At 59.7% G+C, this 22,747-nt stretch overlaps 1 protein-coding gene and 1 non-coding gene across 3 annotated transcripts in view; both read right to left on the bottom strand.

Moving 5' to 3' along the window:
• TBL1X (transducin beta like 1 X-linked) overlaps window positions 1-22,747 on the bottom strand; it is a 50,339-nt gene that overhangs the window by 3,260 nt on the left and 24,332 nt on the right. For both annotated transcript variants that reach the window (XM_036017213.1, XM_036017214.1), the window contains exons 4-13: window positions 9,404-9,549; window positions 8,796-9,054; window positions 7,406-7,538; window positions 6,826-6,967; window positions 6,162-6,225; window positions 5,942-6,039; window positions 4,256-4,316; window positions 3,695-3,816; window positions 865-939; window positions 427-554 (exon numbers count right to left, since the gene is read on the bottom strand). In XM_036017213.1, the coding sequence (XP_035873106.1) occupies window positions 427-554; window positions 865-939; window positions 3,695-3,816; window positions 4,256-4,316; window positions 5,942-6,039; window positions 6,162-6,225; window positions 6,826-6,967; window positions 7,406-7,538; window positions 8,796-9,054; window positions 9,404-9,549 (1,228 nt within the window). The remainder of the gene's footprint in view (window positions 1-426; window positions 555-864; window positions 940-3,694; window positions 3,817-4,255; window positions 4,317-5,941; window positions 6,040-6,161; window positions 6,226-6,825; window positions 6,968-7,405; window positions 7,539-8,795; window positions 9,055-9,403; window positions 9,550-22,747) is intronic.
• On the bottom strand, window positions 7,049-7,182 carry LOC114489902. Its single transcript, XR_003683923.1, has one exon. It is a non-coding gene; the product is annotated as a small nucleolar RNA SNORA42/SNORA80 family (small nucleolar RNA).

The raw sequence follows: 22,747 nt of genomic DNA, 5'->3' as shown, positions 1-22,747 counted from the left end.
CCATCCTTTCCTGCTAAACACACACTCCCGCGTCTCCGGGCTGCGGACTCCAGACCCCTAGCACCCCGGCACGCAGCCTCAGCGTCTCTGCAGCTTATTTTCCTAAAATGTTATTAAAACACAGGACGGAGCGTGGAATGTGACACCCTGAGAGGGGGCATGGGGATGAGACAACTCTGACTCTTTGTACGGTGTGGAAAGGTGAGAACAGGTTCACGACACACCTCAGCGACCATGTTACTTCCCCTGGATACAAGCAACGGCCAGTGGCCAGGGCTCTGCTCCTTCTGGTCAAAGCGGCACTTCCTGGCCATAACTCTCACAGGACAACTTGTCTGTCCCCTCTGCTCCAGCCACTTTCTCGGCCACAGCGGGTGAGGCTGCCCTCAGCAGCCGCGTGCTCCGGGCCCGGGCCGCCCCGCTCACCTGGCCAGCATGATGTTGGCGCCGGGGTTGCTGGTGGCCGGCCCGGTGGGGCTCCACTTGATGGTGTAGATCTCCTTGCTGTGGGCCTGCAGGTCGTGCACGCACGCATCCTGCTTCATGCTCCAGATCTGCGGGGGCACGCGGGGAGCCGCTCAAGCAAATGCTGCTTCCCGCTGAGGGGGGCCGCCCGGGCAGAGGGGCGGCCAGCATCCTGAGGGCCGCCTGCCGGTGGGGGCTCGGGGTTGGGGGGAGGCTCTCCGCACGCCCCTCAGCTCATAGGCAGCGGCTCGCCACATGATGGCGCACCCTCGGGTAGCCGTGGCTGGCAGCGCTCGTGACCAAGGTCTCAGCCGGAGTGGAGGCGAGCGTCCCACTGCCACGGACTGACTGCGCGGGCTTGTCCGGGATGCAGCAGCCCGCCCTCCCCCATCCCCTTACCTTCAGCGTCATGTCGTCCGAACAGGACGCCAGCAACATTCCGGAAGGGTCCCACTTGATCGCGTTGACCTCATTCTGAAAGACAGCGGAGGGTTTTAAAAAGAAGCAAAGACCCGCACACAGGGATCTACCGACCAGTACAGATAGCCAGGGTGTATTTTACTGTTGAATAAAAATACTTTAAAAAAAGGAAACAAAAAACAAAGAGGGAAAGAAAAAACCAGCCTGTGAGTAGGTACCAAAACCGTCCAGCAGGGGGCAGGAGCGCACCATCATCTCTGCAGAGTCTACCTGCAGTTACCCTGGGTCTATAAGGACCACCACTGCCGGAGCCACTCATGTTCCTCCTTTTCCTGCTCTGCCTTTCTCACTCACATAAAAACACGGCCATACACCACGCAAACCAGCCACCCTCCTGCACCCTGGTCCAAGAGGACCAGGCCACGATGAGGGAGCCAATGAATGTCCACACAGTGCGTGCAGGACACAAAACCAATACCACTGCAGCTCCAAAACCGACCTTGGCCATCACTTCCAATGACTCGGTGCCTGTAAATGTACGGAGGACGGCCGTCTCTAGTGGGGACTGGAGGGGGCAGGGGGACGTACAGAGACAAGGCCTCTGATGTACAACACGGGCTACTCAGGCCACAGACACACACAGGACAACTATTCCTGGCGGGGGGACGGGGGGTTTGGAGCCGGAAACCTGGAGCAAACAGCCCGGTCAACCAATCGCTGGTGCACAGCGCGGTGGACAGTGGGCAGTTCCGGCGGGCGGGCAGGTGGGGTGCGCCGTGGGGTCGGGGCAGGGGGGCAGGCAGAAAGGAGAAGGCTGCAGGCCGCCGTCCGGGTGCAGCACCCCGGTCACCCTGAGACCAGGTCCTGCAGGAGGAGGAAAACACACCCCTCGGGCCTGGGAGAAGGGACCCATGTTCACAAAGGGGCCACGAGGGTGGGAGGTGGCAGTGCCTTCTCGTAGGGTCCTGTGTGCTCAGGAGAGGGTGCACAGATCCCCTGCTCCCTGGGTCTACGACCTCGCAGCTGGCTGCGGACACGGGGCTTGGAAGGCTAAGCAGCAGGGAAGGGGTGGGGCCCGGGCTGTGTTCTGTGTGGTACCGAGGGCATGGGGCCCGAACACAGGGGGGGAAGGGCTAGGACTGACGATGGTGTGAGAGTGTGTGTGAGTGTGTGTGTGCAGGCCCACAGGCACCAGAACCTGGATCCAGCAGGACACCCAGGATCCGGCCCAACAACACGTGGATGGGAGACAGGCTCAGCCAGGACACAGCCGCTGGGGTGGCTCCAGCTGCAACTGGACAGAAAGGGCCCAGGCAGGCGGGCAGCAAGTCCTTCCCGAGAGTGGCCTTCTCTCTCTCTCTCTCTTTCTCTCCCTCTCTCTCTCTCTGCAACGCCACCCAAGCCTCCACTCCCAGACAGCACCCAGGAACAGCCCGCAGGTCCTGGGGGAAACCCTCAAAGGCACTGGGCTCCCGCCTTGCGCAGAAGGCTGAGCTGCCAACACGCCTGTCCCAGAGCCGAGTGGCCGGATGGCAGCAGCCAAACCGTGCGCGGGACAGCCGGAGGTCCCCAAGGCTGCATCGTCGTCTTTTCCTAGTGTGACCCCTGCCCCTTCCCCACCCAGCCCCGCAGCCCCCCGCAGAGACCTCCAGGGAAAGCACGGGACGTTAACAGGACAGTGCACGGCTTCCTCTCAGCCCTGGCCGCCACACCCGGGAAGGGCTGAGAAGTCAGCTGGCGCGTGAACCCCTGTGCTGGATGCTGACGTTGTCCCCCACCAAACGGAGGAAAATAGGCTATTCCCGGGACCCGCCGTGAGGTCCCTCAGCCTTGTTTCCGCGCTCCCCACCTGCTGTTAACCCGTCCGTGGAGGTTTTCAGTTTTTCAGACACCCACCTCTCAGCTCTCGCACTTCCTCTGCGCTCATGGTTAACAACACAGCGACATTCCTTCCTGTGCTGACGTTCCCCATCTGTTCACTCGTCACAGACACCCTTTCCTTTACGTCCTCACGCATGGGCCCAAGGGCTCCTCTAAGCGTTTCCTGCAAACCCCACCAGCCGGCTCCCCTTGGGGTTTGAGTTTTCTCCACGGCCTCGCCGGCACTGGACTGATCTGACTACCTGAGCCAGTAGTAGCGGGTGGGTGGGCCAAAAAGTCTGTTACTATCTTTTTTTGTAACATAAAAGTCCCATTTTCATTTTTCCCAATTAATGTGATTGATTTCGGTATTTTGAGGATGCTGGCTGTCTCCCGCTATTGACTTCTAGTGGGTACAGGCCAGGGGGGCTGCTGAACACTTTCCAATGCATGAGACAGCCCCACAGCAAAGGATTATTTGGCCCATACGTCAGCAGTACTAAGAAACTTCACAAAGCACTTCTGACGTGTTCCATTAGTCACAGCACCTTCTCCGTACACTGCACACCTTTTTTTTTTTCATTTCAGTTGCGCTTTGACCTTTCTTGAAATAATAAAGCATGACATGCCAGAAATGGTGCGTATTTTCTTCTACCATCAGTATTAAAATGGCTACACAAAAAAATCACCGATTTTGGTAAGTTAAAAAAAAACGCATGCTGATACGACAGCTGTCGCCATACGATCTCACACAATGGTCTCGAACGAAGTTGAAGACAATGAAGCACAACCGGACCCACTGTGTGGGGAAACACCAGAGGGACGTTCTGGCCAGCCCAACACCACAGGCCACGCCGCAGAGGCTGCCGGAGGAGCGGCCGGTACTCCCAGCCCCCAGCGCACGCTCTCGAACCCGAGCCCCGCCCCGGGCCCGGCACTCTGCACTCACGGTGTGTCCTTGGAAGGTCTTCACCGGGCGATCGCAGCTGAGCCGGCACACGTGGATGCACATGTCGGTGCTACAGGAGGCGAAGGTGGTGTTGTTCTGCCAGTCCACGTCGAGGGCGGGGGCTGCGGGCGGGACACACGAGGGGCGTCAGCGCTGACCGGGGTGCACCGAGCTCTCGGGAAGTTTACGGCCACTAAAGGCACAGGCAGGAAGCCTTATCTCGGTCCTGGCCGGTGTGGCTCTGTGGACTGAGCACCAGACTGTGAACCATAGGGTCGCCGGTTCGATTCCCAGTCAGGGCACATGCCTGGGTTGCAGACCAGGTCCCCAGTAGGGGGCGCACAAGAGGAAACCACACACTGATGTTTCTCTCCCGCTCTTTCTCCCTCTCTCCCCTCCTTCCTACGAGGAAAATAAATAAAAAAGATCCGTTGTCCCCAGTGTGAACACAGCCCCCTCCCGTGAGAGACGCCCTGGGCCCATTCGGAGGGGCGAGCAGTCTGGAGTGACGCCCCGTGCTGCTGGCGTCTTCCCGTCACGAGACACAAATGGAAGACTCACCGGAGTGAAACGGGAACTGCTGCTTGGCTTCCCCCGTGTGGGCGTCCCAGATGATGGTGGTCTGCGTGAGGCACACACAAACACAAGCGGTCAGACCCTGCCCTTCCCTCCAGGTTTCCCCTCCCTGGGACCCAGCGAGCACGAGAACCACACGGGGCATTTCGTTCTCCAGCGCGCCCTCTAGGGGAGGGAACTCGTTACAGCTGCTCCCAGGGCCACGTTTCAGCTGCCCCCAGTCCCGGCGAAGGGGGGGGACTGTTTCTACGTGCAACCGACACCCGTCCGTTACTGAGACCCACGGCATTCTGCTCCAAGTCTGTGGAATCCGGCATGTTTCACATGTCGCCGTCTCGACAGACACGCATGTGGGTGGCGACACCACAGACACGGCAGCTGCCACGGGTTGCTAGAAAACTCCCACAACGGCGGGCACCCCCCCTCCCTGCTGCAGGAGGGACAACCCGGAATGCAGTGTCCCTGTCTGTGCTCCGGGCGCTGCCTGGACCAGGCGGGTGTGTCTGCATACTCCCCTGCCCCTTGCCCCCCACCCGGAACTGGGCAGACCAGGCAGCGTGGGGCTGCCGTGCTGCCCTGGGGGGGGCGGGGCGCCCACGCCACGGTCTATAAACACGGGGTGAATGGTTGTTTCCCCAGAAAATAAGGGAGCCCCTGAGTTCCTATGAGCCAGGCACAGCTCGGTGGGTGATGTCTGGGTCCACGGGGACTGCCAGCCACGTAGGGACCGGCACACCCTCCTCCGGCCAATGACAACAGAGCTGCCGTTTGAGGGACTGGTTATTTGTCGGGCCGACCACAGACGACTCCGGACACAACAGGGCGCATCTCTGTGATCGAGTCCTCTGCCTTTCGGGCAGCTCTAGGCCGAGCAACCTCTTCTGTTAATTTCTTGGGTGGGTCCCACACGTGTCTTAATGTGCTAAGGAACGGATCTGACACTGCAGGGAGTTTATAAATTCAAGTCTGGTGCGAGTTCCTACACTACCATCAGCCATCACACCCTTTTCTTGGTGTTTACCCACTCAATAGGCCCTGGACCAAAGAAAACACGAATCACACAGGAGCTTTTTAGAATCTGAGATACATCATCAACGCGTAGCCCCACCGGGTCAGGTGCGCACCGAAGGTGAACGCCAGCACCCCTGCAAGTCACGTTCCCTTTCCGGGCGTTAGTTTCTAGAAGATTCATATCACTCTGCTGCAGCTAACCGATAAAGGCAGACGGCGTGAGGGGCAAAGACGAACAAAATTCCAGGCGTGCACTTTCACTGACCAAGTGGCTCGTCGCCGGATGCTCGGAATCCACAACCACACAGAAAAGCAGAAACAAACAGAACGGACAGCCCCGGGCGACGAGGACGTGAGGGCTGCAGGAGCTCTCCGGAACGCTGCAACGGAGCGGTGAGTGCTGGCTGGCACGCCCTGATCCCACCGCGCCTCAAGCGCTGGGGGCGCCGTGCACCAAGAAGGTCGGCAGGGCGGTCTAACGTAATGAGACACGGCGTGCTGCCAACGAACAGCAGAACCAGCACCCTCCAGGCAAGTCGCCCTGGTTTCCTAAGCAGCAGCAGAAAGCCTCAGGGCTCAAGAAACCTCGATGTTCTCCGGAGAGTCAAAACCAGTGAGCACCCAGCGACCAGGGAGGTGTTTCCAGGCAATACCACTCACCTTGTCCACGCCAGCGCTCAAAATGTAGTTCCCCTTCTTGTTCCACTTCAAGGCGAAGATGGGCCCCTTGTGCTGCCCCAGGGTGCTGGCCAGGTTCCCTGCAGTGCACGCAGACCACAGGCACGGTGAGCCCCGAGTTGCAGGGCATCCACTCCCCGGCCCCGCGCCCCAGCCCTTCTGCCTCGACCCCCCTGCCAGCCCCAGGGCGCGGGCGGCTCACCGTCCTCCGTCCATATCCTCGCGAAGCCGTCGTAGGAGCCCGTGGCCAACAGCGTCCCCTCGCTCTGCGGGCCAGAAAGGAGCCAGCGACACAGCTCAGCAGGGGCAGTGCTGACGAGGCAGCGAGACACGCCCCCCCCCTCCCCCCGGGATATTCTTCCCCCCATCCTCGGTCCCCAGTTCCGAGACTGATCAAGCCCATCCTGCACACCTCGGCAATTAAAACGCAAGGCGTCACAGCCTCGGGGAGTGGGGAGCAGGCAAAACACGCGCCTGCCCCCGTTCGCTCCGCGCCGTAATTAAGACCACCGCTCGGGAAGTCCTAACGGGACCCTGGAGGCTTTGCCGAGCCCCCAACACACACAGCGTGTGTGTCCAGAAGACAAGCGAGCGTGCGATGAGATGAAGGAGCACGCACAGACGCTGCGAAGAGCGGGGCGGTCGCCAGGAGGAACAGAGAGCGGTGGGTCCCCACGGGCACGTGTCCCCAGCACGCACGGCTGAACTGCTGCCGTGCAAAGCCGGCTCTCCTCACCTGCGCTGGACGCGAGGGGCCCCCCGGAACACCCACCCGCTGTCTGCCCAGCGCCACCCGGTGGGCGCCCAGGGAAGCAGCCCACGGGACACGGGACAGGGGCCGCGACGGGGAGGCGGCCCGCACTCACGTTCCAGTCCAGCGAGGTCACGTCCTTGTTGCTGGGGACGTCGTGGCCGCCCTCCCGGATGCAGTGCCGCAGCACCAGCTGTGTGGACGCCCCGTTGCTGTTCTCGTTCAGGTTCCAGATACGCGCCGTCGAGTCCCCGGACCTGCGGGGTGCGGCCCGCCCCGCTCAGCCTCCGGCTCCCCCCTCACCCCCCAAGTACACGCTCTATCCTGTTCTATGGTCCCGCTGTGCGGCCTGTCTCAGGGCCTGCGGCCTACGGTCAGAGGCCAGCTCATGTTTCCAGGCCACGGCGTGCTCTGGCATGGGGCACAGTGACAGACCCCGGGGGACGGGCCTGCCATCAGTGTGATCCCATGCGTGGCAGCGTCACGCCCCCCCCCCCCGCCCCCGTGTCTTTGCTGCACAGAGTCTTGCCCGAGGCTGGCAGTGGCCCCCAGCATGGGGGCGTCTCCACGGTTTGGTGGCAGCTGGAAACACCCACAGGGGGGCAGCACGGGGCGCCCCAGGCCCCCCCACCCACAGGCGAGAGGGAGCGCGTGCTCCGGGAGGCAGACCCCCCACCCCCACCCGATGTGCTTACCCGGAGGCCAGCAGGTCGCTGACGGGGTTCCAGGCACAGATGAAGACCTCGGACTCGTGGCCCCGGAGCACCGTGGCTTTGCTGGGCGGGATCTCCACGTCCCCGTCTATTTCCATCGGTTTGGAGTGATTATCTGGGGGCGGGAACAGGGGCAGACCCGTGGTGGCTCGCGGACCCCGGGCACGGCCTCAGCCGGGCAGCTGGGTGTCATGGACAGCGACTCTGCGTCTGGGGTGTCACTGCCTTCTGGGGAGCACGGCTCACCCGCGGCTGCTGCAGGCCCGCAAACACGCCCCCTTACGCAGTGAGTGCGGGCAGGGGTGTGGCCGGTCTGCAGGGGTGACTCCTCAAAACAGCCTGTTCTCGTGCTAGTTTTTATATTGCTGTATCACTTCCCACACTTAACAATTGTCCACCTGCTCTGGCTGCCCCCGCCCCGTGGGTGATGTTTATTTCCCCGTCGGCAGAGCAACGGAGGTAGTTACGTACTCTTTCCAAGGAGGGGCGGGCCACTGCCTAACCACCCCCGGGACCAGAGGGGGCCCAGGCTGCGACAGCCAGCCCAAGGCTCCCGTGCCCTCGGCGGGATGAGGACTTTCACCTGGGAGCCCCTTTGTCAGGTGTCGTGTGCACACACGTGCACGCTCACGTGCACACACACACACCAGGTGCACCACATACATACACCCACGGGCCCAATACGCACACACAGCAGACGTGCACATGTGCATGATATATGTGTGAGCATGCCACACACACGGGCATGTGCGCCTTCACATGCGACACACTTGCATTTGCACATGTACGCACATTCGTGCACACTTGTTCACACATGCACAGCACTCAGACCCGAAGCCATCTCTCTGGATTTACGAGCAGCACGGGACGGTGCAGACGGGTTCTCTGGGCAAACACCCGGGCTCTGCGACCCATCTGCCAGGTGCTTCCGGGCCACCGCCTCCCAGGGACGAAGCTCTCGGGGGTTTGCCAAGAGCGAGTATGACAGCGCCGGCTCTCTGGGCCTGGCGTCCCCTCCGCCACCAGGAGCTCGGCTGTTACGCCAGGACTTGGTGGAGAACCCCCACACGGAAGGCTGCGTGATGGGACGGGGTCTCCACGGCAGGACCCAAAAGGTCCAGGGCGATCCCGGGGTGCGTCTCCTTGCCACACGCAGCGAGTTCTCGAGTGGCGCCCCTTCCTAAGATGGGGGGTGGGGTGTGAGGCCAGGAGGTGGTGCCTAAAGCTCCAATGAAAGATGAGGAGGGCGTGAAGCCCTTGTGGCCGATGGGGGTGGCAACATGAGGAGGAGACCCGGAGGCAACGTGCAGGAGGCGGGTGCTGCAATCCCACGGCAGCGAGAAGGCACGCCAGGCCCCGGGCCCGCACTCACTTAGGGCGTGGGCTCCGTTCTCGTCCCCGTTGACCGTGGCCTCTCCGTTCTTTGGTGGGTTGGGCTGGGAAACACCTGCAGGCGTCGCTGTGGCTGCCGTGGCCGCTGTGGCTGCTGCCGCCGCCGCCGCCGCCGCGCTGGCCTGCTGCTGAGCGAGCTTCTCCCGGAAAGCCTGCTGCCGCGTCTGCACCACGTCGGGCATCACCGCGTCGATCAGGGACAGGGACTCTATGGGACGGCCGTCAAAGACGGTGCCATCCTGCGGGGAGAGCCGGGGTACGGCCGTCAGCCTGCAGCTCCCGGCACGGCACTTCCGCACTGCCGGCGGACGGGCACGGAGCGGCGGGCGCGCGGGAGCCCCAGGCAGGGCCGGGGCGTGTGCGGCGGGCGGCGTGGGAGATGCGTCAGCGCAAGACGGGTGATGCATGACGGTCCTCCGCGGGGGACCCAGCGATGTGGGGCATTGGGGTACACAGGTGCTCACTCGCTGCTGTAAAATTGGCCCCACTTCCCACTGGGCCCCGGGTAAGAAGAGGGAGGGGCTACGAGCGAACGGACGCACGGGGCCTGGAGTCTCCGCCCACCTGGGCGCGCACGCATGCACGCACCTCGTTGATGCTGATCTCGGCCTCCACATACTGCAGCCCCTTCTGCAGGATGGAGATGAGGGCGGCGGGCGGCACGAGCGTCCCGTTGATGTTGGACTGGCTGATGTGGCTCTCGATCCCGAACGTGAACGCTGAGTGGGAAAAACCTGCGGCGGGACAGAGAAGGCGGGTGGTGAGGCCCGGGCGGCAGGCGGACAGCGCGGCCGCAGGACGCCCGGCTTCGGGGTGGAGCCTTCTCAAGGCCATTAACAGCACACAGAGGGCAGAGTCCACCCCGGCTTCACGCTCCCCACACAGGCCTCCCGCGCCGGACTTTCTCCGGCGCCCCCACCCATCCTCCGGAAGCTCCGTGCGTGAGCGTCCTGGTGCCCAGGGCCCTGGGCCGCGTGCAGCTGAAAACACAGGGGCTGCACAGTGCCGGGTACCGGCATCGCACGGCCCAGCGTCCGAAGAAAACGAGGCTGCTCTGGGCCCGTTGGTGTGGCCTGCGCGCGTCTTACTGAAAAGCTAGGGGGTGCTGCTCCACCACCACCGGAGCCCGCCCGCACCTGCACTGATCCCCTGCAGCACGGCAAGCTGCTGATGCAGGCCACGCTTAGGTGTTCCCAGGGCCGTGCACGGCGGGGATGAACACGCACGCTGGGGGGACGGTGAGGAGGGTTCCCGCCCGGTCCCTGTGTGCACACACGACGCCTGTTTCTGAAAGGGCGACAGCTGGGGTGGGGCAGGGGAGGAGGAGCTCAGAGAGCGGGGAGGCGACACAGGGGGTCCACTGGCAGCGATCGATCGGGAACCTGCAATGCTGTCCCTCAAAGAGCGTAAGGGGGACCCCACGGCTGGAGGTCTGGCCCGAGCACAAGTCTTCTGCCAACAGGCAGCCCACTTGGCTGGGGGCAAGACCCCCCACCCTGGGGGTGACCAGGGGTGCACTGGACGGGGCCCCAGGCATCCCCACGGGGGCTCTGACCCCTTTTACTTTCCGATCTGCGTCCTTCGGGCAAAGGAGAGGGGATGAGCAGCTCTAGGGGCAGCACAGACCAGGGCGATCCCACGGGGCAGGACCCTTCCAGCCTTTCTCGGCACTGTTGGCACGGCGCGGCACCCCGGGAACCCCACCGCCAAGGGGCCTCTCCTACAAGCATGATCCCACGGGCCGCGGTTCACCCTCCCTGCCGCTGGGCTGCCTGGGGCCCTGCCTCCCACCCCCGGCCACGTGACCAGACCACCACCTCGGTCAGCCAAACAGGGGCAGCGAACATCCTGCCTCCGGGAGATGCAGCACCATCAGGGGCCTTGGCGATCAAACACACCCAGGCTCTGCAGTAAAGGCAAAGCTCACCAGGTGGGCGTGTTCCTCCGAGCAAGGTCTCATGGTGTCACGCAGAACCCTCCCCCCCCCCCCGTGCACTGCACTAGTCTTCCGCTGCCTGGTGCTACAGATCGTGTGGAGGAGGTGGCTCACTTATGTCACGGAGAATAAGGTCACGGCTCTTTACCCGACGCTCGCCGGCAGAGGCGTCACCCACTGCTTCACACGAGGGTCACTACCCCAAGGAAGGTGGCAGGGGACCCCGGCGAGGCCCTCCCTGCGCAGGGCCCCTGCACCCGGCTCTCCGGGGATGAGAGCAAAGGCCCCTTCTCATGGGCCGTACCCCTTCTTCCCGTTTTCCCTCTCCACCCCCCTGCCCGGAACCCCTCAGCCGTGGTCAGCAATGGCCCCGTCCCCAGGCCTCTGCCCCACAATGCTGTGCATCTCCCGCAACCTTTCGTCACTCAGTGTGGTCACCCTCCCCTGGAGAACCCTTTACCCTTCGAGGCCGATGACCCCATCGCTCGTATGAGTCATCTTTGTCTGAAACCAGTGTTCCTGCTCTTAGGCTGCTGTACCTGCGTCCCAGACTCGGTCCTTGTCCTCCTGGGCTCCCACCTTCCCTCCCACTCACGTCCTGACAGTCTGAAGGGACAGCCCCCTGGAGCCCCGGGCGGGTACCTGACCTTTGCAGTTGTGATGAAACCCGCCCCGGCGGTGCCAGCCAGCGGCCAGGCATTGCTGCAAAAGGTCAGCAACGCAGGCCAGCCCCCTGTTCCCCTCCGCAGGGACTGCCTCACGGCCTGCTCTCCTTGCACGCACCAGGCCCCAGAGCCCTGAGAGCCCCCAGGGGCACGGATAAACCCCAGCAACAGCCCAACCCTGAGGGGGCCCTCCGAGCCTCCCATCCCCACTCTACCCTGGGGTGTCACCTCTCACCCTCCCACACCCCCAGGCTGCTGGCGCTACAAGCCCCCACCCGCACAGCCCGTAGCTGTCCACCCCCCAGCCTCTTAAGTCTGGAAGGGTGGTTCCTGGCCTCACACAAGGATGGTGTCGCCCCCTGGGGGAAGGCGTTTGACACCTGCAAACGTTTCTGGTTATCACTGTGGTGCGGGTGCCTATGTGCGAGTCTCTGTTTGCTAGTGCTACTGGCCTCCAGTCGGGCAGGGACCTGCCTCCCACCCCATGCTAAGCCTGCAGCAACACCCCAGACAGCCCCCCGGGAGGGAGAAGGACCCCGGGTCACAACACAATAGTGTGAGGCACAGAAGCCCTGTTCTGGGACGGCCCTGGTTCCTCCACTGCTGTCCCCCGGTCAGTGGCTGAGGACACGGCCCAGCCCCCGCCCTCCACGGAGCCTTCCCCGCTCCGGACAAGCCTCGACGGCTGTGCCCGGCCTGCACTCTCTCCGCTGCCAGGCAGGCGGCATTCCCCTTGTTCCTGCGCGTCTCCGAACCTGACACACGCGCATCAGGCGCCGGGATGCCTCGGGTCCCCTGAAGGGGAAGGCAGCAGGCCCGCTCTGCACCGCTGGACACCACCCGCAGCACCCCTCCCCTGGAGCACCCCTCCCCGGGGTGCAGGAGCAGGCTGAGAGCCAATGCGTGTGTGGGGGCTGACCCAGGGCCCATCAGAAGACTGGGGAGGCCAATCTAAGCAAAGGGCGGTGGTGACCCATGCAATCACACCGAGTCCTCAGCACTGTCCCGGGCACACGCTAGGGACAAGGACAGAGTCTAGGACGTGGGCGCAACAGCCTGACTGCACGAAAGCAGGCCTCAGACGAAGGTGGCTGTCACACAAGGGACACTCTCAAAACACCCGACACACTCTCGGCCACACGCGGACGCCTGAATAGAGAACTATGACGTTATTTGGTAATAATAATAATACCAGATAATGACACTACTCCGTGCTATGGGTACCAGGCCCCCTCTCACCTTCTACCCTCACTCAGGGATGCGATGATGGACTTAGAGAGAGAGAGAAACATTTGCAATGTGAGAGACAGACATCGCTGTGGCAAATGCTGCCTCCCATCCACGCCTGACTGGGGATCGAACCCGCAGCCCAGGCACACGCCCTGAGCAGGGATCGAACCTGCAACTTTTTGGTGTAAGGGACGACAGACACTCCAACAAACGAAACCACCCGGCCACAGCGTTGTAGGGATTTTCCCAGAGCACTGGCAACCACCTCGGAGTCCGTCTTCATAAATCCACCTTACGGATAGGGAAACCGAGCCCCAGAGTGGTCTAGCGATTTTCCCCGGGGTGTGCATGTGTGGGGGGCACAGAGCTGGTACGGCTCCACCTGACGCCACGTTCATGCTCTTAGCCCACACACCACGCAACGGCGAAGCGGGTTTAGAAACCTCTCAAGGGTTCCGCTGGCACCCTTCTCCAGAAGAGGACGGAAACCGTGACTCAGTTAACACACACCCTTTCCAGTTTTGGGCATCACGTACGTTTCAAACGCGGTCAACGGGAGCAAACCGAGCCGGATCCTTCCCCTAATAAAAACGCAAACCCAGATGGGTCGTGCTGAGCGGTGACGTTTGCACAGACAGAACTGTGTTAAGAATTAAAAGAGACACAAACAGATAAACAGATAGGGAGAGTGGTGCAGTGACGGAGGCGTTGGGTGGGGTTCTTCGTGCCTCGCGAGAGCATTCCTGCAGGGCGCCCCCAAGCCTGGGGCTGCTCTCCTCTGCCCACCCCCCGCAGTGGGCGGATGGTCCCCAAAGTCCCGTTCAATTCGATCACGTGCATGTCACAAGAGCGCACAGAAAGCCCCCCTTGTGCCAGTCAAACCCACAGGATACTAATTTACGGGGGCGATCGCCGGAGAGGACAGGTAGAGGTCCACGCGCCTGCGCACAGAATCGATCCCTTACCGTTCCCGAGCCCAGAGGCCGCCGCGCGTCTGCCGCGCAGGTACGGCACCGGGAGCTCCGTCCCCTGCAGGGGACCAGGACGCCGAATGAGAAGAGAAACTCGGGCTACGCCTTTATAAACACAACTGTGGGTGAGTCACTGGCGGGGGGCTGTCCCCCCACCAGACCGGAAGCGGAAGCAGGTGTCGGACTGCGCTGCGGGGGTGATGGGTTCACCACGTGACTTTCACGCAGCCCGCCCCAAGCAGGAGCGGGGAGGATCGTGGTCGCGGCCCTGTGGTGACCGGACTCATGCCACCTCAGTGGCTGCGAGGACTGTGCGCCCGCTGGGTCCGTCTGGGAGCCCGACGGTGGGCGGCTCCTCGGTACGCGCCACTTCCTTGTGTCCGCAAAGCCGGATGTGCTGGCAACTTCCGGCCCACAGGGGCTCCTGGGCCACCGCACTTCCGGGGCCAGGGCGCAGGGTGTGGCGGGAGGGGAGAAGCGCCGCTGGAGGTGGGGACCGCGGGGACATGCAGATAACAATACAGAGGGGAGGGAGGCCGGGGTGCCAGGGTGGAGTTGGACGAAGTAAATCAAACCCCGCAGGTGAAATAAGTCCAACTGGACCCGCGTTGTCAGCAGAAAAGGCAGGCAAAGCAAACCACGGCTTCATCTCTGGGGGCTGATGCCCTACCCGCTCACTGTTTTGTTTTGCGAGCAATGGATGCGCTCACCAGACCCCTCCGCGTTCTGCCCGAGAGGCAACGATTAGATGTCACTTGCAGGTGCACCCAGACATGCTGAGCATCCCCTTGCATTGTGCAGCCGAAACCGATGCACGCGTTCACATCGGCTGTACACTTCCAGGTGCTTATCTAAAAAAAAAAGACTTAAAACCCGGTGCTTGCCTTCCCGGCTGTCTGCGGCAGGCAGCGCGCAGGCGCACTGCAGACCCGCTCTAGGCAACGCACCAGAACTTGGCAATGGGTGCCGGTGGAGGGCAGGGGGGCGTGTCCGGTGTGCCGCGGGCCTGTTCTGGACGACCCGCCACAACACGGCACTCGGTGCCCTTGGAACTACCTGATCTCCCTCCCAAAACAAACAGAAGGCCCTTGTTAAAACGCGGTTTCACTTTTAACATCTGGCCCGGAACCCCAAGGGTGGCAGTTGAGCACGGCTCGGCCTCTGATAACGGCAGAGCGATGGTCCTGGCAAGACTTTCAATGTCTTCTGAACCCGAGACACGTCCAAGAGGGGAAAGCATTCATCAGGTTATATAAACCAAGGTCGCCACTTCCTCCTGGGCCACCTGGCTGGGGGTGAGTCAGCTCCCCGGGGGCTGGCGGAGGCGCTGATTTCCTGGAAATGCTCGGAGAGCCAGAGAAGAAACGTCGGCTCCAGCAGCTGGGGGGCCACTCAGAAAAAGCAAGGCTCCTCCTGCCCCCACAGTTTGGAACCCTCGCGAAGATTGGATTTGACCTCTGGAAATGGGGATATAGAAGCACGAACTCCCAGCTGGAGATGCACAGTGCACAGCACCATGAAAAAGCAGTCAAAATCGACACAGGGCTTTGGGAGAACAGAAAGCAATTGGGATGACAGAGGAAATGCTTCATAATATTACAGGCTTGACACAACTCTCCTACCAGGGGGTGATTTCCTCCACTCCCCTTTCTCTACCCAGACGAATTCTGACAAATAACTCTGGGGTCCTAGGAATTTGGGTCCCTGATCTTTTTGAGCTAACATAATACAAGCATTTATTTGTTCATTGGTCTCCATAACCACCACACTAGGTGGCTGTCAACGGTCACTGCTTGGGTACCTCCTCCTGGACTCACGTTACCTCCACATTCACTTGCGAAACCTAATCCTGGCTTCTACGTGGACGGAACTCTCTGGGTCCTGGTGTGAATCTGCTGCCAACCCAACTTCCCGGTCCTGTCTCCTCCGCCACGCCCTTCCTCTGTCTCCACAAGACGGCCCTTTCTCCAAGAACACACAAGGTTTCTGCCATGCCTCAGGGCCCAGCACAGGCTCTGGATTTTGAAACGCTAAGACTTCCTCCTCGAATCCCTGCTTCTGACCCCAGCGCCTAGGGCAGTACCGCCGGTTCAATGCTAGCCACCGGCAGACAACATGTCTCAGACGAAAGATCGGGACAACTGCTTCATTCTCAGACCTCAAGGATCCCCAGACCTCCGATGGTATCCAAAATAATCTCTGGTAGCACAGGGGCAGAGATTTCGACATCGAACCGGGTTTTCATTTCCACGTGTACCGTGCACACGCAGCTCATAGATATCCTGGCGCATGAAAGGGCACGTAACTGCTTCAGTATAAGGAAAAAAAGTATCCATCAGCATGAATAAAATAGTCCCAGGTGTAGGCACACAGAGAAGTGAGGGTGTGAAGTCCAAGTTCAGACAGTGCGGGGACTGGAAATGTCCGCGGAGGGAGAGAGGAGCAATGACCCCTCACCCCCCCCCCCCAACACAGGCCCCAGGTTCCCTGCGGGGCGGGGGGCGGGGCCAGGCTCCCACATTCTAGGAACAGTGTTGGACAGGGGTGTGCAGACCGTATGTACGTCCCGTGTGCCGAAGCCGCCCACTGCCTGCACATGACGTCCCACTGGAACTGTGTTCCAGGGTCATTGTTCTATGTGTTTAAAAAAAAAAAAGTTCTCACCTGAGGGTATGTTCACTGATTCAGAGAGAGGGGGAGGGAGACACAGACAGAAACATCCTTAGGAGAGAGAACCATCCATCGGTTGCTTCCCACACTCATCCTCTGGGTGACTGGGAGTCAAACCCGCAACCTTGTGGTGTACGGGACGATGCTCCAACCACCTGAGCCATGTGGCCAGGGCTCTGCACATTTTCAGTGGCTGCTTCAGTGCCCCAAAGATGCGAGGTTGTGCCGGGGGCTAAACTATGGACCATCTGACCTCGTACAGAACATTTCTTCCCTGAGAGCGAGGGGAGAGACTGGGGCTGGCACGGATGGGCCCCCCCAGTGTGTTGTCTGACCCCCAAACCCGACATCCCAGAAGGAACGCCCCGGCCCAGTTCATGCCGGAGCGAACGTGAACTTGGCCTTGCACATAGCCCTGACACACCAAACTCAGCAACCCAGAGAAGGACACGCTGTCCGACCCGAGCACCATTTATCTCAGGAACGCAGGGCTTCCTATCTGCAAACAAACCAGCCGTCTCACCGCAGTAATGGGGACGAGAGAAAAGGCATCTACCACAGGAAGGTTCTGGAAGCAGATGGCCCGCTCTGAATCCTGGCTTGGTAACGCCCTGGCAGGGTGACCAGGGCAGGCTGGCACCTCCTCCTGGCCTTGGGTTGCTGTCCCTCCTTCCAAGGGGTGACAGTTTTACCTGCCAAGCGCTGGGAATCATGCCTGGCACACGTCAAGCCCTCCCTTAACCGTGGTGGGTGCATTCTGTGACTTCCAGCACGGCGCCACACCACAAAACTGATTTCACCATAATAGGCTCATCGATGCGAGAAGTTAGGAAGGTCTGGCGGCACATCACCCGTGTTATTAGGGGGAAACCACCCCGTTCGAGGACCTGCCTTCCCCACCGTGTCCTCAACAAAGTCCTGGGGAAGGGGCCCGAAGGGACAGGACCTGGGGGGACACCTGGCCGGCGGAGGCGCAAGAAGGAGAAGCCTCAAAACAGAGGCCCACGGGAAACGCTACAGAAGAGAAGCATTGGAACGTGGCCCTGACGATTTCACATGGAAGATGAAAGAGCCCAGCAAGCTTTTCTCTGGACGGAGGGGCCGTGTTTCACACATGGCGATGGTGGTTAAGTGTGGGCTCCTATTAAGGATGGTTGGGAAATAAGCCCCCAAAATAGGGGGGGTGGGGCAGAGGGCGAAGGAGATGTAGGGACGCCCCATGCTGATCTCGCAGACAAGTGGTGGGAGGGCAAGAAGAGGACATCTCCTTGGGGATGGTGGCCTATAAGAAGGGGACACCAGGGATGTGATACACAGGCACTTGGGAGGGGGAACGGTGCTGAGCCTGCCCACCCAGATGACAGGGAGAGGAGCAAACTGGCAGAAACTGGGCCTGGCTGGCGTAGCTCAGTGGATTGAGCGCGGGCTGCAAACCAAAGCATCGCAGGTTCGATTCCCAGTCAGGGCACATACCTGGGTTGCAGGCCACAGCCCCCAGCAACCGCACATGGATGTTTCTCTCTCTCTCTCTCTCTTTCTCCCTCCCTTCCCTCTCTAAAAATAAATAAATGAAATCTAAAAAACCCCCAAACTGGCAGGAACTGAAACACGCAAGGCCACGTCTGCCACAGACGTGGAAGGCCCCATTCCACTTTCCAAGCTGGCTGGCCTTAAGTGGACATGGTGTATGACCTTCAGAAACTGTGGTGAGCGACTGTCTCATCTTAGCTAAGCAACAAAGCCCCGGCCATCTCGGAGGATGTCTCATCACCAGCTTTTAAAGTCGCAGGCGGCTGCAGAACCCTTCCAAGGACCTTCGGCAGAATCAGACTTTTTTTTTTTTTTTTTTTGACGCTCACACCAATGGAGATGCCTCGGCTCTGCTGCCCAAGGCCCGTACTGCAACAACGGCAACTTACACACGCTCCGGTGAGCTTCCTCCCCCTCCCCCGCTCACAGCTGAGCAGGCACAGGAGCGGTACACTTTGTCTCTCAGGTTCCACACACACAGAAAAGAGAACAGAGAAGATTGCGGGAGCCGGGGAGTCCAGGTGGCGGGGGGGGGGGGGGGCGGGGGGCTGGCTGGGACTTGTCGCATGTAGGACACAGAGCAGCGTTTCCTCCGAGGTTCCCTTTTGTCACTCGCAATGGTTCTGACGAAACCAAGGGACACTTTAGGAGGATGGTCGTTTTCTTTTTAAATCCTCACCCAAGGATAGGTTTACTGATTTCAGGGAAGGAGGAAGGGTGGCCGGGGGGAGAAGGGAGAGAGAGAGGGAGAGGGAGAGGGAGAGGGGGAGAGAGAGACAGCAATATGAGACAGGAACATGAATTGGCTGCTTCCCTGAGTGGGGAATCAAACCCGGAACGTTTTGTATCCAGGATGACGCTCCAGCTAACCAAGCCACCTGAGCAGGTCGAGAACACCCTTCTTCCACAGAGAGCTGGTTTGCAACGGCACCGGAACAAGGGCGCTGGTACTGCCACAAGTCACGCCGAGCACAGGTGTGCACCTAACACCACACAAGGGAGCCAGAGCCGAGGACCCAGCCACCCGCAGGCGGCACTCTGCGGTGGGAACGTGATACGCTCGCTTGGTGCAGGTGCGTGAATTATGGATGCTCCGGGCTAGCGAGGGGGTGTTTTCGCCTGTCTGCAGGAAGGCCCAGGCACCTTGCTCTCCAGCTACCTACAGACCCCTACACTTTTTTAAGTTTCCTTAAAATGAATTCTTATCCTCAGCCAAGGACATTTTTCCATGGTTTTTAGAGACAGGGGAAGAGAGAGAAACATCAATGAGAGACAGAAGCACTGATGGGTTGCCTCCCACAGGTGCCCAGACCAATGATCGAACCTGCCATCTAGGTACATGGCCCTGACTGGGAATCGAACCTGCGACCTTTAGGTATTGGGAGGACAAGCCAAGCCACTGAGCCACACTGGCCAGGGCTCAAGTTATTTTTCAGACACCGAACTATACAAGATGCACACAAATGCACGACCACAACCCAGAGGGACACCGGGGCGGCCCCTGCGCAGTGAGGGCAGCCACGTCCTTCCCTGGCTGTCCTTCTGGCCCCTCAGCAGGTGCTGCAGGCCCTGTGACTGACCCCCAGTAAAATCCCGGGACGCCAAAGGTCGGGTGCTTAGAGACACTGCACACGGTACATCCATGCTGGAAGGAGCAACCACTTGCAGGTAACTCCACTGGAGTGGACACCTGTGAGTGCATGGGTGCTTTCTCCAGCACGGTCCCCTAAGCACCTTTCCCCTTTGCTGATTCTAACCTGTATCCCCCACCACACCCCACCACCCCCTGCTTTACTGAGAAACAGTCGATATACAACCCTGTGTACGCTGAGCTGGACCAGCTGGTTTGATGCATGTGCCTGCTGCAGAACACCCGCCACAATAAGGTGAGTTAACGCCCCATCACCTCACACTTTCTAGTGGTGGGAACATTTAAGATCTACTCTCTTTGCAACTTTCAGGTATACCGCGCTATAGTCCAGGGCTGTCTGTTACAACATAGTATCTTCTTGCTTCTGACCCACTGTGAGTGTCACAGTTGCTGAGCCCCGGGAGTCTTTCTCTAGCAAATGGCAGACCCTCAGGGTAGGGAGCCCCCCCCCCCAACAATTGCAACACCACCAAAAACACATCGGCTTACAGCTACTGGAAACTATTAGAACACGAGATGTTACTGTTTGCAAGATTTGAAAGGCGCTTCTGCCCTCTGGTCATATGGACAGACCAGGCAGGTCTGCCTGACTGGTTATTTACTGAAACTAACATCTTCGTGTTTTTTCTCCCCAGCAGAGGCCACCGGTGACGTCAGAGAAATGCATGCCTCGCCGTTTCATAACCACCGTCCTCTGAAACAGGGACAGCCATTAGCAATGGAAAAGAGGCTTGTGCCGCCCGAGAGTTATTTTTAGAGCCTCGGCTAAACAATAAGCCCCGAACTTTTGTATAAATTAAAGAGAGCTGAACCATGAAAACGACTTCCCGGAGCCGAGGAAACGTGTCTCGCATGAGAAGGCATTCCGCGGTCCCAGGGAACACAGCGGAGCCCGCTGGGTCGTTTTTCAGCCGAAGCTAGCAAAGCCGCCTGATTATTTTTGGAAGATGCAACGACTCTCAACTATTAAGCGTCACACCCGTTTCCTGGTTCTCTAACCTTCTTGCTGGAAGGAAAAAAAAATCAGATTAAAAAAGCTGCGACTCCCAGCTATTTTGCGATCTGCCCGAGAATGCTTCGGCACACGGCCGCCTTCCTGGAGGGGGGCAAGAGCACCCGGCAACATTCTGTAAAAACAGGGGCTGCAGTGTGCTCGCTATTTAAGTTCATTTGAGTTGTGCGGCAGCAGGAATCAGAAGACGAAAGGGTGAAGGAATAAGAAGGCTGTTACAATGTCCCTTAGCAGGAAAAAGTGCAGGAGCTGGCTTTCTGCTGGCTGACCTCTGTGCCGTCGGGAACCCACAGAAATGTCAGGGGCTGCGTGTCTATTTTTAGGGGAATTGAAACGATGCAAGGTTCTAAAGCAATAATGAAGAGATGCCCAGGAACTCTTCTTGGCTGCTTTGAGGAAGTGCTGGGAAAAACAAACAAACCAACCCCCCCAAATAGCTTGGCAGTGACCGCAGCTTTTGGAAAACACGGACCAACCCCACGGCCCCTTTCCCCGGTCTCCCGGGATGTCGCTCCTTCACCCACGGCAGCCTGGCTGTTTGCGACCCAAACAGGCCTCCCTCCCGCCGGGCCCCAGTGGCGGCTGAGCTGGCGTGTCGGGCTTGTGCACTGCTGGGATATCTTTCCGGAGAAGTCAAAGCTCCGTGCGTTGAAGGTACAGAACAGGCCTGTAGCTCTGTGCGTGGGCGCAAAAGGCCTTCCAAGTCTCATTCTGACGCCCCCGCTACACTGGACACTCAGAGGCGTGGCGGACGGTGCAGGCGGTGCCAAATGGCGAGCAAGTCTGCGGCTTTTGGTTTTTTTTTTGGGTCACTGAGGCTCCTCACAATGAGTGAGAGATGCCTGCTAAGCCCTGCTTTAGATCCTGAAGGGCTGGGCACGTGCTGTTTCCTACGCCTCCTTCTCGGAAGGATGATACACAGCCCAGAGCTGGAACTGGGTCCCCATCCTGTGCATTAAAGGAAACCTGATTCCACGGGGCTACTCGGGTTCAGAAAAACAGCCCCCGTCAGAGGGGACGCAGGGAAGATGGTCAGTGCTGAAAACTGCCGACGCTCCCATGTCCACGACGCACACACAGGGATGTTCACGGAAGCAGTTAAATGCATGCAATATGCCTGGCTGGCATAGCTCAGTGGATGGAGTGCAGGCTGAGAACCAAAGCGTCGCAGGTTCGATTCCCAGTCAGGGCACATGCCTGGGTTGCAGGCCACGGCCCCCAGCAACCGCACATGGATGTTTCTCTCTCTCTCTTTCTCTCTCCCTTCCCTCTCTAAGAATAAATAAATAAAATCTTTTAAAAAAGAAAGGAAACCAGGATCTAAAAATTAAAAAAATAATAATAACTGCATGCAATATGCTGGCCGCTCCACCACGCATTGTACGCGTCAGGAAACAAATCCCAGCCAGGAGGAGTTTTCCGTCACGCTGGAAGGGCTTTCAGTGCTCACGAGGAAGAAAGACATCGGTGCCCTGACTGTCGGTGATCCATGGTGCATGCATTTTCACCATCCAAGGTTGGGGTGGGCACCTCCTGCTATCGGCCACATTGTGAATGGCAGGCTTGCAGGCATGCGGAAGTCTCTCTCTCCCCTGCATTTTTTTTTTTTTTTTTTTGCCGTGAAACCAGCACCGCGGCTGTCACGTGGGATCCGTTTGGCGCCTGCCTGTGGCTCGAGGAGGGCGGAAGGCGGCCACAGAACCTGGGGCGGGGAAAGGCCCGACTTCAGCGCCCTACAGCCCAGTGCACTGTGACCTGGGCAGGCCCAGTGAGGCTCACGGTAAAGACACGGAGGCAGAAAGCTCCGTCAGCACGCTGCAGCCACGCCTGCCGGGGCCCATGTCTTTTCACCTCCTTCCCTCATGCCGTGTGCTGCGAGCAGAAACCAGCCCAGCCTCCCGAGCCGTACCCAGAGGAGCACCAAGGGAGTGGGGGGACGCAGCATGGCGGAAAGGGGTGGGGGGTAAGTGGCAATGAAAGACTCGAGTTGGCCCTGGCTGGCGTAGCTCAGTGGATTGAGCACGGGCTGGGAACCAAAGTGTCCTGGGTTCGATTCCCAGCCAGGGTACATGCCTGGGTTGTAGGCCATAACCCTCAGCAACCGCACATTGATGTTTCTCTCTATCTCCCTCCCTTCCCTCTCTAAAAAAAATAGATAAAATCTTAAAAAAAAAAAGCTCTAAATAGCAATATGTTCAAGTAGATAAATGAACTTCAGAGAGTAATAAATATTTAAAAAAAAAAAAAAAAAGAAAGACTCGAGTTGG

Source organism: Phyllostomus discolor, chromosome Y (assembly GCF_004126475.2).
Source record: "Phyllostomus discolor isolate MPI-MPIP mPhyDis1 chromosome Y, mPhyDis1.pri.v3, whole genome shotgun sequence".
NCBI lineage: Eukaryota > Metazoa > Chordata > Mammalia > Chiroptera > Phyllostomidae > Phyllostomus > Phyllostomus discolor.
The sequence above is the reverse complement of the archived record's forward strand: the minus strand, read 5'-3'. Positions and strand labels throughout refer to the sequence as shown.